The 17,993-nt window shown below is 47.1% G+C and overlaps 1 protein-coding gene across 8 annotated transcripts in view; it reads left to right on the top strand.

Annotated features, from left to right (window-relative positions):
• ASTN1 (astrotactin 1) overlaps positions 1-17,993 on the top strand; it is a 300,145-nt gene that overhangs the window by 131,878 nt on the left and 150,274 nt on the right. For all 8 annotated transcript variants that reach the window (XM_027074277.2, XM_053209407.1, XM_053209406.1 and 5 more), the window contains exons 3-5: positions 12,076-12,469; positions 13,933-14,079; positions 15,091-15,198. In XM_027074277.2, coding sequence (XP_026930078.1) covers positions 12,076-12,469; positions 13,933-14,079; positions 15,091-15,198 — 649 coding nt within the window. The remainder of the gene's footprint in view (positions 1-12,075; positions 12,470-13,932; positions 14,080-15,090; positions 15,199-17,993) is intronic.

The raw sequence follows: 17,993 nt of genomic DNA on the forward strand, positions 1-17,993 counted from the left end.
GCTCTGGGATAGGCAATAGGCATGGGCGTGCGTCCTCTCTCTCCCTCCCTCTCCCACTTACTCCTTTCAACGCACCTTTCTCTCTCCCTCCCTCTCCCTTACAATAACACTGAATCTTAAAAATAGAAAAAATAAATCACCTCTATTAAAAAGTAGAAAAATAAAATCCCATGAACGTGGTGATCTGAATTAAATCATAATGTGCCTCTGGTTGGCTGGGAATGGCCCTTCTGGGGTCAGCAGCACATGCCCGCCCCAGGTACAGAATAATGTCTCGTCTGGAAAGATGATGTCTGTCTCGTCAGTTGCTTTGGAAGCAAGAACCCCTGACTATCTTTGTATCATGAGAGTGTCTCTGGCCAGAGCAGGCTGACCTGTGGATTCACACTACATGATCCAGCCACTGATCAGTAAATCAAAACTATAGCAGAGTTGGGCCTTTTGTCACTTTCCACGGGGTTTGGGGGGGGGGGGGTGACGGGCAGAGGGGTGAGCTGGGACTCAGCTTCCAGCTTCCCTCTGCTTGGGCCCATCTTTGGCTGGTGAACACTGGGCCTGTGCCCAACGACCTGGTAGAGGTGACTAGTTTCCACCCCGGAACAAAGTGAGCCACGGACCAGCTAGTGAAGAAATCGAGTTACAGGTGTCCAGTTCTGTACTCAGCCTCATCACCTCCCCGTCAGAAGCCAAATATAAGAGAGAAATCCTGGAAAACCAGAGGAACAAAGCTGACATCACGCGGCGATGGGTGGGTGGGATGCCAGGGAGGGAGGAGGCAGAGCAGGGCAATTTTGTTTTTTAATTAACGATGGGGAGGATTTGAAGACTTGACAATGGCTTTGCCTGCAAAAATATAATTAGCCAAAGACCATGTGCTGCTGATGTTGGAGGTGGTAGTTGAAGGACGCCTGCCCTAATGAGGACGTCAGTGCCTCACTCAGAGATTGTCTTCCCAAACCAGGCCTCTTCTCCAGATTCTGTGCTTGATTAGTTCCAGAGAAAAATTGAATTATAATATTTTTTTAAGAGGCAGAAATAAGAGCCACAGCACTTAGCGCATGGCCCAAGAGGAGACTCTTTTGACTGTCAGTCTTCCCTCTCCCTCCCCTCTTTGATATCAGACAAAGCTTGTTGGCAAGAGTGAAGGGCTTGGAAGATATCTTGGCATAGGATACGCTAATTGCGTTTGTACGTCAGCATCTCTGCTGTCCTTAATTCCTTCGCCTGCTCCCTTTGCTACAGTTCTTCAGCTTTAATATGCATCTTACTTGGATGCCAAGATTGAGTCACAGCTGGAGTGTTACAAGAGCTGTGGCCACGAGTGCCCGTTGTTCTCATCAGCCTTGTGGGTGAAGTATGTTACAAGTGAGAGATCCTTTATGAGCAGAAAGCTGTGTGTGAGAGTTTTGCTGACTTCTGTATTTGACTAGCTTTGAATGACTTGCATTGGGAGTGACCGTTATCATCCTTTGAGTTTTAATGCAAGACATGACCTGCAGGGCTTTCTCTTACCTTCTCCAGGTCTGTTGGCCAGCCAACTTGTAGGTGACCCGACTGCGATGCCGTTCCTGGCTTCCTTGAAAGTGTTCAAGTCTGACACTTTCTTCCAAGTCTGTTTTCTACATGTGCTGTTATATTATGGAAAACATCCACTGCTCCTCTTAGGTCTCTGATTCCAGACTAAGGGCTTCAGGTGGCAGAGGGACCTAAGTCTGTGTGCACGTATGGCAGACTGTTCTCAAGGAAATGCTGGAACATCTGTACCTTGCAACCCTTAAGACGGCTGATTTCACTTAGAAAATATCCACCCAAGGGGCGCCTGGGTGGTTCAGTCGGTTAAGTGTCTGACTTCGGCCTAGGTCACAATCTCGCGATTCGTGAGTTCGAGCCCCGCGTCGGGCTCTGTGCTGACAGCTCAGAGCCTGGAGCCTGATTCAGATTCTGTGTCTCCCTCTCTCTCTCTGACCCTCCCCTGCTCATGCTCTCTCTCTGTCTCTCAAAAATAAATAAATGTTAAAAAAAATTAAAAAGAAAGAAAACATCCACCCAAGAACAGGTATCTCCAATAGATTTCCCTTGCCTGTGTCAGAATGACACGATAGATGATCACAATAGATGATCACAATAGATTTCCCTTGCCTGGTAAATACAGCCACCGTTGGCACAATTAAATTACTGCTTGAAATGATGCATTTGGTTAACCCTGTGATCAAGCTTAACTGAAGAAGATTGGGGGCGTCCAGGACATCTACCGTGTAGACTGTCCACAATGCAGACATTTGGGAATCCTTACTTATATAATCCTAAGAGTTATGTGTAGGTGCAAGGCCATTCAGGGCTTAATTTAGAAAAGATGGAGGTTAGGGAATTGGGGCCCTGGCCCAGGCCCAGATGGTGGGCCCCTTTCTACTCAGCCAGGTCATAGAACATCATTAAGACCAGTGGTTGAGTCTTGATTTGGCTTTGTACTAACTACCACACGAACCTGAGCAAGTGACTTAACCCCTCTAATCTGTTTTCTCATCTAAGAATGGAAACAGTAATTTCTGCTACTTATATTTATTGGTAGGATTAAATAAAATAATGTAATTCACCGTGTGCTGTGTTTGGCACACGGTAAATACTTTACACATGGTAGTTATTATGCCTTCTTCATTGCTTCGATACCGTAGGAATAAGGCAGTGTGTCCATAGAATTACAAAATAAGACAGGAATTTAGTAGGGGGGCGTGGATTAAGCATGTGTAATGGGATTGCTGTAGATGCCGAGAAATGCTTTCATAGTGATTTGTAGCCTTTGAGATCTTCACAAAACTAACCCTCAGCTTGGTAGGTTTGTCACCTCTCCTAATACGGACACTGCACCATTGGAGATTCCACTGAGAGGAATCTCCTGGGCAGAGCTCCTGAGTATCTGACTAGACCCTAGCACACCAGACCTCACGGCAATTATGATCAAGTTGTACCTTCCTGCGTGGGACAGGAATATGATCAAGGCCCACACCCTGTGTGTTGGGTCTTCTACCTAGCCTGTGACTAGCAGGTATCTCTGAAGAGCACAGCCTTTAACGATCCGTCTCAGCTTGTTTTTTGTTTTTTGTTTGTTTTCCGGAGAGGAAACAGAGCTTTTAAGTCTTCACTGGTTCAGAAAGTGATATGTACCAAATTCAGGGAAATCTTGCCATCTCGAATCTCTCCACCCTGCTATACCCCACTTTTTTTTTTCAGCTGAAGTCATTGGAGTCTTGACAGGTACCTTGCATACGGTCTGCCCTCAGTGACTAGTCATTAATGTTGTTCATTTGCTCGCCCCCAGCTGCTGCCCACAGAGCTATTAGGTCTTTGAGACCTCTCACCTCCCCTTGGGCTGGGCTGCCTGACTTTTGGGAGATGAGAGGAAGAGGAGTTTAACAACTCCATTATGTTTAGAGAGAAAGAGGGTTAAAGTCTAATGGTCATTAGCATATCCTGTGCCAGCTGCCTCTTCTGTTACTTGTTCAATAATTCCCTTAATGTTTGGTCCTAATGGAGCAGATTATTGTTATTATTTTATTTCATCAAGATCACCTACTGCATAAAACCAAAGAGGAAAGGAGGAAAGGAACGTGGCCAAGAATAAGCATTGAGCATTATCCAGCTGGAGATATTTATTTATTGGCTTCATGCTTGGCTTGTGAAGTTTTGAAGGGCTGGTACACATAGCCCATGGAGGGAGCCTGTCTCACGCAGCTCTGCCCACGGGTTGCTGAGACAGCGACCTGGAGTGCTTTTGCTTCTCTCTGGACCCTTTTATCTCCCAGCCTGCCTCTCGTGCACAGTACATGCATTTGTGCACGTGCACGCACGCACATACCCACATACACGGGTTACATGTGGGGCCAGCCTCTTAACACAACACTGATTGGGGGGTCCCATCCACAGTGTCTGACAAGGCAGCATCACCTCTTAGAATATTGCCCCGTCTACATCTCGAGGGATGGGAGGACCTCAGCTTTGCCCAGTGTCCTGATTCCTCCATGCTCTCCCACTCTGCTGAGATCTAGGCAGGTCTTTGGAGTTAGGGGACCCGTTAGGCTAGCCTTGGACCGGGAACACCCTGCATACAGCAAGCTGCTTCTGCCCCCCACCCCGCCGCTGCCTCACCCGGCTGCACCTGGCTTTGGCATTCTCATTAAGGCAAACAACAGGCGCCTGGTGCCGCTGAAGATCCGAGAGCTCTGAGCTCCTTATGAACAAATGCACTCCTTCGTTTGCTTTGGGACAGCAAAGTTAAGGTTCTGAGGCAAGAAAAAATCCCAAGAACCAAAAAAGCAGCTCTATAAAAAGAACCTGAAAGAGGACAACTTGAAATAGCCCGGGCTGACTCCAGCACGCTAGCCTCCAGCCACTTTCCCTAGAGGGCTTCAGGCTCTCATTAATGAACCTCCTGAAGGCTCATAAAGAAATGGATGACAAACTTCCTGGATTAAAGAAGAAGAATAGTGAGCAAATCTAACCGAATTAAAACTTTGGACCTGGGAAAAGCCAACAAATAAAAAATAAAAAGCTAGCAAGCCGAGTCTCCTCCGGAGAAGAACTTTATTCACAGTGTCTTCAGATTGGAAGAGCCTTCAGATGTCAACCTGCCTAATCTGGAAAACTCTTAGTCTTAGGGATTGTCTCTTGCTTATGGAAGGCTGTCTGTTTGGTCCCCGTCTCTGCCTCCCCAAATGGCGTTTTAATGAGGGAAGGTCTTGGAAGGCCTTCTATTTCTTCCCTTAGCTTTGGGTTCTTGCACCCAGAAGCATGGGGAAGGGGTCCTAAAGCATTTGATAGCAGCCAGCTAACATAGTATCCTGCCCTAGTGAGAGGCTAACCAGGCAGGGCAGCTCTGTCCCCCACGTGGGATGTGCAATTCACGTCAGAAGCCCCAGAGGACATATTGAGGCCTCTTAATTAACGTGGTGGCCCGTGGCAACTGGAAAGCATTTCCACACGATTAAAGACTTCGGAAAACCCCCAAGGGGAGGTAATGTTCCTAATAATTTATAAATTGAACTCACTACTTAATATGCTTAACATGTTTCTCTCGTCTTTCATTTCGGAAAGAGATGGGCAGGGGATAATGGATTTCTGTTCGCCAGCCACCACAGGAAAGAGAATCTTCAAGAAGAACAAACCAAGGGGCTTTCTCTTCTAGTTTAGGTGACTCCTTCTGGCAGTAAATGGATCCTCGAGGTCAAGAACATGTTACCACAATTTTGATGACATCATCTAATTTTCAAAGGCCTTATTGTGCCTTTGGGGCTTCCTATCAGGGGCTCCATTGGGCTAGCTAGGGTTGATAGCCCACCTCTGAAGGATCAGTTCCATTATTGCTGTGGTCTGTAGTTACTGGCTTTCCTGCGCAGGAAGAGCTCAAAGACATTTTCTCCACCAGTTTAGAGCTATTTCCAGTTTGACAGGGATCAGTGTTAACAATCAGGAAGTTTTCAAGTTGGAAGAGTCCATTCATTTCTGTCAGTCGCTTCATTTGCTAGATGAAAGCCTGGGGAGGGCGCAGAGGAGTTAACACAGCTTGCCCAGAGCCCTTCTGCTGGTTGGCCCTGCGGTTTTACTGGTGACCTCCGTGTTCTTAGTAAATGAGGTCCAGTTTTGCTCAGAAGCACAGGGTCAGACAAGACCTTGAAAAGTCATCTCTGTACCTCATCTGTTTGCTGCCCCTGGAACATTTGGATCTAGATTCGAGTATGGCCGGCGATGCCATGCAGACTTGCACAGTTTTCTCCTGTTGGTCTGTCTCCTTTGAAAGCCAGAGATAGATGTAAGTGATCACTGTCATATATGAGAGAGGCCCTTTGCCCCAACAACCCTTGGGCATTGTTAGTGGGAGAAAATAAGAGACATGGACCACCAAACTTGTCTATTTCATTTTGATTTTCTAACCACCATTTAATTCCTTTAGGAATATAATTTGAATTCCGTGTGTCCAGTTGCCTTGAGGGACAATTAATTATGTCTCAGACTCACTCTTCTGGTTACTCCTAGGGTGAAACGGAGCTTTGAAATGTGAGTTGATTGATTGGCTGCAGTCCCTTGACAGATGGTAGCTGGACACATAATCTCAGCTTTTCCATTTCTCTGCCAAGGGTTCACAAAACCCAAGTGACTCCTAAACTTTAGTGACATTTGATAGATGGAGATTCTTTATTCTGGGATTTACTGATCATATGACATTGATACCAGATAAGGGAAGGACTCCACTGGCCCCTGACGTGTTCCCTAGGGTACTACCTCCAGTCCGAGATATCTTTACCTACCCCAGTTTCTTCTGTTATGAGGAGCAGTGACATTTCCCAGCCCTGGTGAGCTGTTCTCATCCTCCTTTTGTGCCTGAGTTTACCTTTAAAAGCCAAATTATAGGGACTGTTTCCTCTAACTTGAATGTGAAGCCCACGAGCTCAGGAACTATACCTGTATTTTTCACTGCAGTATCTCCATCCCTGTGACCAGTAGACAAATGCCTTGCTGAAGTAAGTAAAAACTTGTTGAATGATTGAGTAATGAAATGAATGGATGAGTTACATAGCAATTGTATAAAGCTTTGCTTGCAAGCACATAGAAGATGTCTATATTGAAATACATGCACAGTTGACCTCTCCTCCCTCCCTCCCTCCCTTCCTTCCTTCTTTAGTTATTGAACACCTTTGTGCCATGCACTATGCTTGGCCCCAGAGCTTAGTGGCCCCTGCTCATGAAGTCTGTACTCCAGTAGATGAGCTGGACAGGAAAACCAAAGGAAAGATGCTTGTGGTCGGAGTTATGTGGAGGCTTCCGTGGGCAGTTTAGTGAGACTAGGGAAGAATTGGCTGAGGCTGTGTCACTGAAATGACTTGGAAGGGCAAGTAGGAGTGAGCTCAGGGTGGGAGGTGCGACGTAGACCCAGGATGAACACACAGGTCAGATAATGAGACAGTCTGGGGTTAGCCTGCATGATTGGGATGAGCATAAACGGAGATCTGCCTAGAACGTTCTGTCCCTGGGCAATCATCATCAGTGTTATGTACAACGTTGTTACACAAAGGTTTCAAAATCTGTAAGGGATCTGACCAACATCATACTATTCTCTCAGGTAAGTGCTGAAAAATGTCAGTGTCATAATAAAATAAAAGCTGGTTTCATTTTTTTGATCTCTATTAAAGCCAGGAGAAATGATTTATTGATTTCTAAAGAAAACATATTTTTAAATGCCACTGTTTTTGCATGCAACTTGTTAACGGATGTGGAGTTCTCATCTACCCCAAACATGCTTCTAGTTATAAAATGTTAATAGTTTTGAGAAAAATCAATAGAATAATCAGAAAACTCATGAAAAGATGAATAAAGAGCAAAACAATTTCATATCTTGCAGTAATTGTTATTTTTTCTCGAATGTTCAGAGTTTGCAACTTGTTACCTGTCATTGGGTCCAGATGTACCTTAATGCTTTTGCCTTGTTTTGCTTCGTTTTGCATACCATGAAAATTGAAGCTAACACACATAAATGAAGAATACCCTCTGAGCACAGCTAAGGTGGTACAGAAATGCAAAGCCAGGAGCTCATGTGTGAATTCCTGCATGCTTTCTGTAAAGCCTCGTGTGATGACGTCGCCATTATGACGTCTTGTCTGGGATCAAATGCATGGAGGAAGTTTGTTCCTCCCACTGAATTTTATCATCAGACAAGATGTGTGCAGCTTGCCTTTCCCTTTTTGACTTGGTTACCAGGAAGCTCCTCGCTGTAGCTCCTGGTTCAGGCACTCTTTCCATTTCATCTGCCACCTCTTTGTTCTGTTAGATCCCTTGAAAGAAAAATTTTAGAGCAGCTCCGACTTAAAAATGCTTAAAATTCTCTGTGGAAATTGGTTGAAAATAATGCTGAAAGCAAAAACTATGGTTTATCACAGGAATGTAAAAACGATCGAACGTGAGCACTGGATTTCCATGTCATCACTGTAGAAGGAAAGTTATCAAGGTGGCTATATCCATGGCTTCTCCTAGTATAGTGGAGGGTCTCTACATTTTTCCCTACCCAGGACCTTCTTACTGGATAGAGCAGATAAGCAGTTCAGAGGAATTTGTGTATAGTGACTTTACAAATTATTATTATGACAAAATGTTTTTATTATATATTCATAGCATATAACATTATTTTTGTGATTATTTATGTACGAATCCATGATTAGTAAGTCCTTGCTAAGGGTTGTGACATCTGCCACCAATTTGGGTTGTAGAAGCAGAGAAACCTTACCACAACTTGAATACCTACGTCGACAGTCCCTTTTCATGTCTATGCCGAGCCTCACCTAGTGGCTGGCGCCCATTACTAATAACCGATTAAGAAAAACCCAAGGTTGTTAGGATCACTGACTCTAAGCAGGGGAAGCATTTCAATAAAGCAAGGTTAGATATGCTAATTACACTGGCTTAGCCAATCAGAAACTTGTGTTCTAGCTCCCTATAAGTTATTATTTTAAATAAATAAATACTACTTGGCAGTGAGAAAGAATGAAATCCTGCCGTGTGCAGCAACGTGCATGGAACTGGAGGGTATTATGCTAAACGAAGTAAGTCAGAGAAAGGCAGATATCATGCTTGCCTCATATGTAGAACTTGAGAAACTTACCAGAAGACCATGGGGGAAAGGAAGGGAAAAAAAATAGTTACAAACAGAGAGGGAGGAAGGCAAACCATAAGAGACTCTTAGATACAGAGAACAAACTGAAGGTTGATGGGGGGAAGGTTGATGGGGTGGGGGGGAGAGGGGAAAATGGGTGATGGGCATTGAGGAGGGCACTTGAGCACTGGGTGTTGTATGTAAGCGATGAATCATGGGAATCTACCCCCAAAACCAAGAGCACACTGTATACATTGTATGTTAGCCAACTTGACAGTAAATTGTATTTAAAAAATAAAAATAAATAAAAAATACTTAAAAATAAAAAAGTGTATGCATTATATTTAATTAAATAAATAAGTAAATATAAAATATTCCAAATGGAGTGTCTAGAGCTACACCTGGTAAAAGGAATGTTATTTATTTATTTATTTTTATTTTAGAGACAAAACGTGAGCGGGGGAGAGGGGCAGAGGGAGAGAGAGAGAGAGAGAGAAAGAAAGAGAGAATCTCAAGTAGGCTCCATGCACAGCCCCGACACGGGGCTTGATCTCACGACCCTGGGATCATAACCTCAGCCACAGTCAGGAGTCAGAAGCTCAACCAACTGAGCCACCCGGGTGCCCCTAGGGAATTTTAGATGAACCTAACAGAGCGGTGCCATGAGAAAGGATCAGGTCTAGAACCACTTTGGAGCTGTCGGGTTTTATAGCTTCTCTGGGCATTAGTTTCTTCATCAGAAAAGGAGGAGCTGAACCTAGAGGTTTTCAGTGGGTCTCACAGTTGAAAGAGAAAACAAATTCTTCGTGGAAATTTAACTAAATTGAGACCTAATGATATCCTCCAGGCTTGTGGTGATGTGTGAGGCGCGCTTTCTTATTTTCGCACAGAACTCTTGAAACGTGAGGGTTGGGTTAATTAATTAATTAATCTTGGGTTTGGACGCTTAGTGGGCGCCCCGTGAAAGGTCCTTTGTTTAGGACGATGCCTCTTTGGACCCGCTGTCAACTACATGTGCACTTTGAATAGTTTCTGTGTTTTGTTCGAGAAGGGAGGGTAGATCTAAGTTGGATTATCCACACTCCCCCCCACCCCACCCGCTTACGATTTGTGAGACAGAAGCCAGGGTGTGTGTGTTTCCAGTGAGCAACCCCGTACAGCATCACTGGAGCCTGGTGGTTAAGAACAGAGGCTCTGCCATGGGAGGGGAGGCCTTTGGTTCCCATTCCAGAACTGTTTCTTTGCTGTGTGCCCTTGGACAAGTTACTTAACCTCTGTGCCTTAGGCTTTTCAGATGTAAAATGGAGAAATAGTTGACCCTGCCTCCAGCAGCAGTTAGAAGAGCATTTAGAACAAATGTCTGATACACGGGGACAGCCCCAGAATGGACAACTGTTCTTGCTTGATTACTGCATAATACGGGGGATGAACCTTCGGCCTGCCTCCGATCAAAACCGGGAGAAACTGAGGGGAAGCACAGAGGGGCCCCCCGAATACCTCAATGTGAGCGGGAAAGATGGTGTTTCAGCCCTTCCTGGGAGATTGATGTTTATATTGCTCTCACGGCTCTTTAGGGAATAAAATTACCTCTCGTTTTCACTAGCCTAATTCAATGTCTGACAACTCCTCTCACTCGGGAAGTTATTCTTTCTGTGTGGCTTAATTGCCCATTGTTGCGGTTTCAATTTGGGGTGAAGGAAAGGATGGCGGGTCTGACTCCCAGATAAAGGGCCTGCTGAAAAAACTAGCGGGTGGGACTCCAGCAAATGGGGGGCAGGCTCTGGTTTGTTTGCAGCCCCCTGAGCGTGCTGCTCCCCTGGGCGTGCTGCCCCCCGGATGTGTCTGCAGGGCTGGCGGGCTGCAGGGAGGTGGCAGTCAGCCAGGACCCAGAATACTTGTGTCAGGACCCCCACCCACGCAGCAGCCCAGGCAGCTTCATATTTATGCTTTCTGTGTACTTGCCTGAGAGATTTCACCAGGAGAAAGGGTTCCAACAGAGAAAAGTCTGAAGAACCTGGTGGCCAGTGTCTGTCCCCAACAAGCCGCCTGACGTGACTTGTCTGTCACCTGGCAGCTGACTCTGTTGCTTCCTGTGTCAGCTGCTCTGTGCCTGAGCACACGGTGTGTGTACGCACGGGACGTGTGCTCCTTTGCTCCAGGTGATGGTCAGGGAGGGAGGGTAAATGGGAAGATGTATGGGGAGAGGAACTTTATAAATTCAAGATAGAGTTATCACGAGACTGGAAAAGGCTGCTGTTGGTGCATTTGAAGGAATGATCTTGACCCAGCCTGGGGTGGGTGGGCCACTGGGAATTAATAGGGGGTTTTCATCTCTAGCCTATGTGACGGGGTGGCAGTGACCGAAGCCCGAGTCGAGGGCAGAGCCATCTGGCACGCCCCCCACCTAGTGAAATAGGTTTGGAGGGATATTGACCAAAATCAAGGGACTGAATACAGATCGTGCACGGGAAGGTTTATGCGCGCCGAGCCCTGGGGAACAGTGGGTTTCCGCCAAACCCTGCCCTCGTGGATGTCGAGGTCAGGTGTTCTTTGTCGCCGAGTATGGCGTGTTGGCCACTGTTAGACAACCGAGTGGAGTCCTGGTGTTTAAGGAGAGGCCTCAGAGGATGGCCTGGGAGCATAAGAAGGTTCCGAAGGAAACGCCTTTGCGAGCCTGGCCCTAGGACACGGGTCTCGGTCCCTCCCTCGAACTGTAGAAGAATGAGCGATCACTCAAGGCCGTGTGTGTGGGAGCAAGCTGTCCCCTAAAGCCGTAGGGATCCAAAAAGTCACGTGCAAATGGTGAGGGTCCTCCGCACGCTTGCTTGTGCATGCCTAAGGGACATAAACGTAGCTTTGGATTGGTCGATGGCCTTCCCCTACTCCAATGGAAACATTTCAGGTTAGGCTGAGGATAGCCCGGATGTCGCTGGAGTTAGGACCTATACATGGCTGATTTTAAGATGCGAGACAGGAAGAAATGAGATGCCATCCTGCTGCTAAAAGTTGGCTGGAAACCAGCTTTATGTGTAACAGATTTGCCTTAACAAACTAACCCCCTCCCCTGTTTCTACAGCTGAAGTGATACACACACACACACACACACACACACACACACACACACACACACACACATACATCGAAAGACTTCTCTTTCAAATTGTTTGCTAAGCCAGAAGCAACTGTGGATCACTTAAATGAAGCACCGGTCATCGCAATCCCATTTTTCTCCATTTTCCTTAAGCACCCATCACGGCAGACTGTCCCTGTGCCCCTGAGCGAGGCTCAACTCTAAGTGCCTCCTGCATCTGAATGAATAAAGGAGTGAGTGAGTGAGTGAGTGAGTGAGTGAGTGATGGACGGTGGTAGGGGGAGGGCCGGTGCCTCTCCGCGGGACGAGCTCGCCCATCTTCCCACGTCTGTCTGCTGTCTCTTCCCAGGGTGGCATGATCGCTCTCCTGCTGTCCATCTTGTGCCTGGTGATGATCCTGTACACTCGTCGACGCTGGTGTAAACGCCGCCGGGTGCCCCAGCCCCAGAAGAGTGCCAGCGCTGAGGCAGCCAACGAGATTCACTACATTCCCTCCGTGCTGATCGGCGGGCATGGGCGGGAGAGCCTGCGCAACGCCCGCGTGCAGGGCCACAACTCCAGCGGCACCCTGAGCATCCGGGAGACACCCATCCTGGACGGTTATGAGTACGACATCACGGACTTGCGCCACCACCTGCAGAGGGAGTGCATGAACGGAGGGGAGGACTTTGCCAGCCAGGTCACCCGCACCCTGGACTCCCTGCAGGGCTGCAACGAGAAGGCGGGGATGGACCTCACACCAGGTGGGCCAGTGGGAGTGAGCCGGGAACAGCAGTTTTCCAATCTTGGTGGCTGATTGTCGTCCATAATGGCAGACGTGTGCCCCTTTCCCCGGGGTGGGGGGGGCGGGGCAAGAAGAGCCAGCTTTTCTGTGAGACGATGGGAGCTGTTTTCTAATGTGGGGAATCAGAAGAACAAGTATAAACTGAATGCCCCTCCACTTCCGCTTGGCATTGGGAGCACAGCTACCTTTACATCCAACAGAAGAGTGGGTCTAGATAGAGCCCTTTTCATATCTGATAGAGCAGCCCCCAGGGGAGGAAGAAGCTAGGGAGGAAAGATCAACGTGTGTGTGTGACAGTTTTGTATGTGGCACGTTTGCTTCGGCAATTTATTTTTCCACGGAGGTGGAAGGGACAGGGGTCTCTGTACTTTTCTGTGACTCTCCAGACTTTGCCTGGGGTGGGGGTGGTGAGATGTGTTGTCTTGCCCATGGCTCTGTGGTCTTTACAAGGGTCTTCAGATAAGATGCAGTCAAGCTGTCCGACTTTAGGTGCCTTGGGTTTCTATGAGACGCTGGGTGGAAAGGACTTGGACCTCATCAGGCTGAACCAAATCGGGGTCAACAAGGTGCAGGGAGGAAACGACTGTACTTTTCCTTTACGGTAGCTCTCCCGTCTCTCTCTAAAACTTCCATAAGTAAGCCACGCCTCATAGATAAAACCCCAAGACCGTGATCCCTCAAAAATTGGCTCAGTTATCTTTAAAGAAGACGTTTTTGGTCCTGAAAATTGCTTAAGATACATGGACTTTCAGGGGGGCTTGAAGAGAGGGAAATCACATCATAAAAGTTTCCATTCTGCTTGGTATCTAGAAGAGATCCTCCTGTATGAATAGCCACTTCTAAATAAGATTTAAAGTCAGGGAACTCCTTGAGGATAGGAGACATGTCGTCAATGTCTCACGTCCCCCATAGCACCTGGCATGGTGCTGAGCCCCAGGTAGCCATGTGTGACTCAGGGGTTACAAACCCCAGTGCATTCAGGAAGCGGCAGTTAGCCCAAACATGTGCAGTAGTTAGGTGTCAGACAATAGGGAAAGGTGTAGACTGGGGTGGAGGGGCGAGGGGGTGTGTTCTGCCTGATTGCCCTCAAATTCGTCTTCTTTTAAAACTCTGTGTCGACCAAAAGAAAGGAATCCGCAGCCTGTATCTAGCCAGAGGGCCACAGGTGGTGACCGTAATCGATAGCAGAATCAGTTGACTTGGATTTTCAGTTGTAATCATTCTTTTTTCTCCCCTCTCTCAGTTTTGTCGGCCCTCCAGAAATCAGAGAGGAGTGTTTCAGTCTCTGACAATCTCTCCCTTTAAAGGTTCCTTATCTCAATTCTGTGAAACTCCGTTTACTTGGTTCATGCAGATTTCGTGGCTCTTGCTTCCTTTTGGCCTTTTCTCTGAAAGATTTTGCCTTGACTCTCCCTTACGCAGGAAGCGACAATGCCAAGCTGTCGCTGATGAATAAGTACAAAGATAACATCATCGCCACCAGCCCCGTGGATTCCAATCACCAGCAGGCCACCCTGCTCTCGCACACCTCCAGTAGCCAGAGAAAGCGGATCAACAACAAGGCAAGAGGTATCAGTGTCTGATGTTAGGGCTTGGAGGTGGATTATGTGTAGAGGCAGAACCATTAATATCCTGGAGCCCCCACTCTCAGGCACGGCTGGGTGGGGGGGGGGTGTGTTTTTGGCCCAGTCTTTCTGGAGGCCTGTTAAGTGTTACTTACCCAAAAAATATATCAACCCTTTGACCAAGCGATTTCATAAACAAGAATTTATCCTCAGGAAATAATTGGACAAGTGTGCAAAGATGTGTGTAAAAGGCTGTTCATCACCACATTGTTTAAAAGAGCGAAAAATTGGAAATAGCTTAAGTGTCCATCAATAGGGAATCCGTTAACTACCTGCACATCTGTCTGCTGTCCAGCGGCTTGCCATGCAGCCATTTAAGATGATAATATAGATCCATATTTGTTAATATGGAAAGTTGCCCGCCCATTTATTAAATGGAAAAAAAAACCCGAGGCTATAAAATTGAAGGTACAGCAAAATGCCATTTTTAAGGGGACATTAAGAAACCTTTATCTGTTTCTGTATCAGAAAAAGAGAGCATACACGTCGAATGTTAACAGTTTTTCTCTGATTGCCAGGGTTTAGAGGACACTGGTTTGTTCCCTTTACACAGTTCTGTGTATTTTATTACTTCCTCTTTTTCACGTGGAATGTATATTAACCCTAGAAAAAAAAGCAAAAACAGAATGTCTTCACTTTTGAGGAGGGCAGTTTCCCTTCCTTCCTTTCCCAGCCTCCATCCGTGAAGGTCCTCTCTGGCAGTGCGGCTCTCTGTCCCTCCTTGCCGGGAGCACGGGCAGGGCGGAGAAGGTGCTAGTGAGTGCCGTCGCGAAAAGGTCCACTTCTCCAATAAATCGGTATATCAGGAAGCTCCAGTGTCTGTGGCTACCCCTCCCAGATTGTCAGTCAACCCGCTCTTGTTTCTATCGATTTTTCTCTCGAGCTTGCCCAGTGATTGGGTGTCATGAAGGAAAAACTGAAGATGTCCACTTTGCTGTGCTGCTTTTCATTACAGCTGGTTCCGCCTTCCTGAACCCTGAAGGAGACTCTGGCACAGAGACAGAAAACGACCCCCAGCTGACTTTCTACACCGACCCCTCCAGGAGCCGGAGGCGCAGCAGAGGTGGGAAGGATGGAGGGGCACAGCGGGTGACAGGGCACTGGGGAGAGGAGGCAGGTTGCTGCAGAGGTTCTGGGTCGGGTTGGGGGCCGTGTGGACCAAGGCCAGTTTCTGCAGGAAGCGTTCTTGGATCACGACCGGTGTTTCCTCCTAAGGAAGAAAGAAGAGCCTAGAGTGGAAAATTTCGGAGAATCATCTCTCCCAGATAATGGCACTCTCAAACAAGTTTTGAAGTTGTTTGAAAGGCTATTTCTTGGTCAGAAGACTCTCAATTCCTTCTGGAAGCCTCAGGAGTCCTCTTTTGGTGTTTAGACACAGGAAATAAAGTTGATAAAGTGCATTATATGTGAAAAAGCGGACAGTGCCTGTACTCGTGCTTACCCAGCCACACCGGCCTGGGGACTGGGTGAGGCGGCGGCTGTGGGATGGCATGCTTGAGGAATGATCTGTGGCCTTGACATACCTGTGTTGTGGGATTTGACCTTTTATCCTCTATCCGGAAGAACCGCAGGACCCCCAAGCCTCCCAAGTCGCCTCCTCTCTCCCGACAGGGCCCCGGTTATTTCCTTCACTCCCCTCACCACTGACAGAGTTGTTATTTCGCACAGCCGGTATCTGCTCCAGGCCACCCGATGTTCAAGTATGGCTGTTATAGATACTTTGTAGATATCGCCACCGCCTATATGCCCTTGCTGGTACCACTGTTGTCACCGAGGGAGGTCTGGGTTCCACAGGCTTCACCATTGACTTGTTGTGGGATGTTGGATAAGGACAACAACTTGTCTGAGCCTCCCGTTTCCCCACATGTTAAGCGTGTTTAACAATGCATCATGCACAGGGCTACTGTCGGGATTAAATTATATTAAAATGTGCCCTTTTTGGTGACCGCCAGAGCGCTATGCAGTCCCATTGTTGTGGCTTCTAGACCTCTCCACGGTGTAGCTTCAGGCTTGTACAGCACCCCATCTTAAAGAATCTTGGACAAGGGCCCCTTGGGATACAGTGGAAGATATTTGAGTGGCGTCCCTCCTGTTACGCTCCATAGCATTTTTCCCAACCAATGATCGACCAGTGCCCCCCAAAAGACATTCTCATTTGGCTCTCTCCTACCTCCACTTGAGTTTCCTCCATGCTGAGGGCCTTCTCCCCAGGGATTGGAAGCAGCCCTTTTAATTCCTCATTTCCAGTTTCTGTAAGCTTTGCTAATATCGGGACAAAAATCCTTCCCACCATTTTTCACAAGAGATGAGTGGGGCTCTGGGCCTAACGTCTGATGCCCCAGTATCCCTGAGGGTGAGAATGTGGATCCCTTGATCCTCTTTACATATTTATACACAGCAGATAGTCAACCTAGGCCCATCCAACCCAGAGCAGGGTGTGTTCTTCTTTAAGAAAATCCCGTTTTAGGAAAATCCGTAGTAATGAATTCGAATGAGTTTCTTTGCAGCATAAAACTGTTCCTTTAAAATACCGAGCTCTCCGAGTACATCAACTGTTTATTGCTATTAACTAGACTGTAAGCTTCTTAGGGATGGGCATGTCTAATTTATTTTTCCAAAGTGCCTTGTGAAGGATTTTGCCTATAATAGATGCTTGTAAGTGTTTGTTGAATTGAACAGAATACATCAATCAGGCCAGCAAGAAATTTTATAACGCACCTGCCATAGGTCAGGCTTTGTGATAGGAGGTAGAAACGTGAAAACATGGCACAGTGATAAGGCTTAATTTAGTATTATAAATAAGGTAAAGTGAGTTCTCAGAAGACAGAACAGGTCATTCTACCTGGCAGCAATAGGAGGCAAAGAAGGAGAAAATAAGGAGACCTGGGTTATATACAATGTATAGAATGTCTTGAAAAAGGAGGCTCTGGGATAAGGGCGTTCTAGTAAGGAAAATAGCAAATGTGAAGCCTTGAAGGCACAAAAGAACCTGGTATTTTAAAGCAAGGAAGAGTAGTTCAATATGACAGCTATGATCCGGGGTGTCAGTATATGGGCACACGGGACAGTAGGGATGGGGCAGGATAACAGGCCAGCTACCAAAGGATTATATGTGTGCCATGAGTTTGCACTTGGTTCTGTAGGTCACAGAGAACGACTGGAAATTTTGAAGCCAGGTAGAGACGCTGGATGATGGGTTGACGACGCAGAAGGACCAGAGAGACGGGAAGAGGAGTAGCAAATTATTGCAGTCCCATGAGTAAACAGTGACAACGCTGTGTGATAAAAGCTATAACAGCAGGGTGCACCCAGGGCTAAAGGAACAGCCCGGAATGAGTGAGAATCTGCTCTTAAAGATTTCAGGGAAGTGTTTACAAGGAGATGTTGTTTGAGCTGAGACTTGAAGAGTAGGTGTATGCCAGGCTGACAAGGTGACGAAGTGGCATTCTGCGGAGGAGGAGATGATATGTGCAAAGTCACAGAGACATAAACGATAATGGTCTAGTCAGAGAGTGGTAAAGAGTTTACTAGAATGAAGCTTATCATGCAGGCTTGCGGTTTGCTAGGAACTAAGGCTGGAAGATCACACGCCTCGACTGGAGGACTTGAACCTAGCACTTCAGGTGGCATCACAGAAGGCTTTTAAAGAGCACGGCCCTGGTCTGCTCTGCTTCGTGAAGTGTGCCTCTGGGCCGGGGCGGAGGGTAGGCGAGGGTGGGGGAGGTTGAGGCAGGGAGACGGGGCAGATGGCTGTTGCCGCGGTCCAGGTGTGCGATGCTGGGCGTGGGTAGGGATGGAGAGAATGTAGGCAAGAGGAACTTTGGACACCAGTGGAGAAAAGATTTAATGGCACTGGAG

This window comes from Acinonyx jubatus, chromosome E4, assembly GCF_027475565.1.
Source record: "Acinonyx jubatus isolate Ajub_Pintada_27869175 chromosome E4, VMU_Ajub_asm_v1.0, whole genome shotgun sequence".
NCBI classification, from domain to species: Eukaryota; Metazoa; Chordata; class Mammalia; order Carnivora; family Felidae; genus Acinonyx; species Acinonyx jubatus.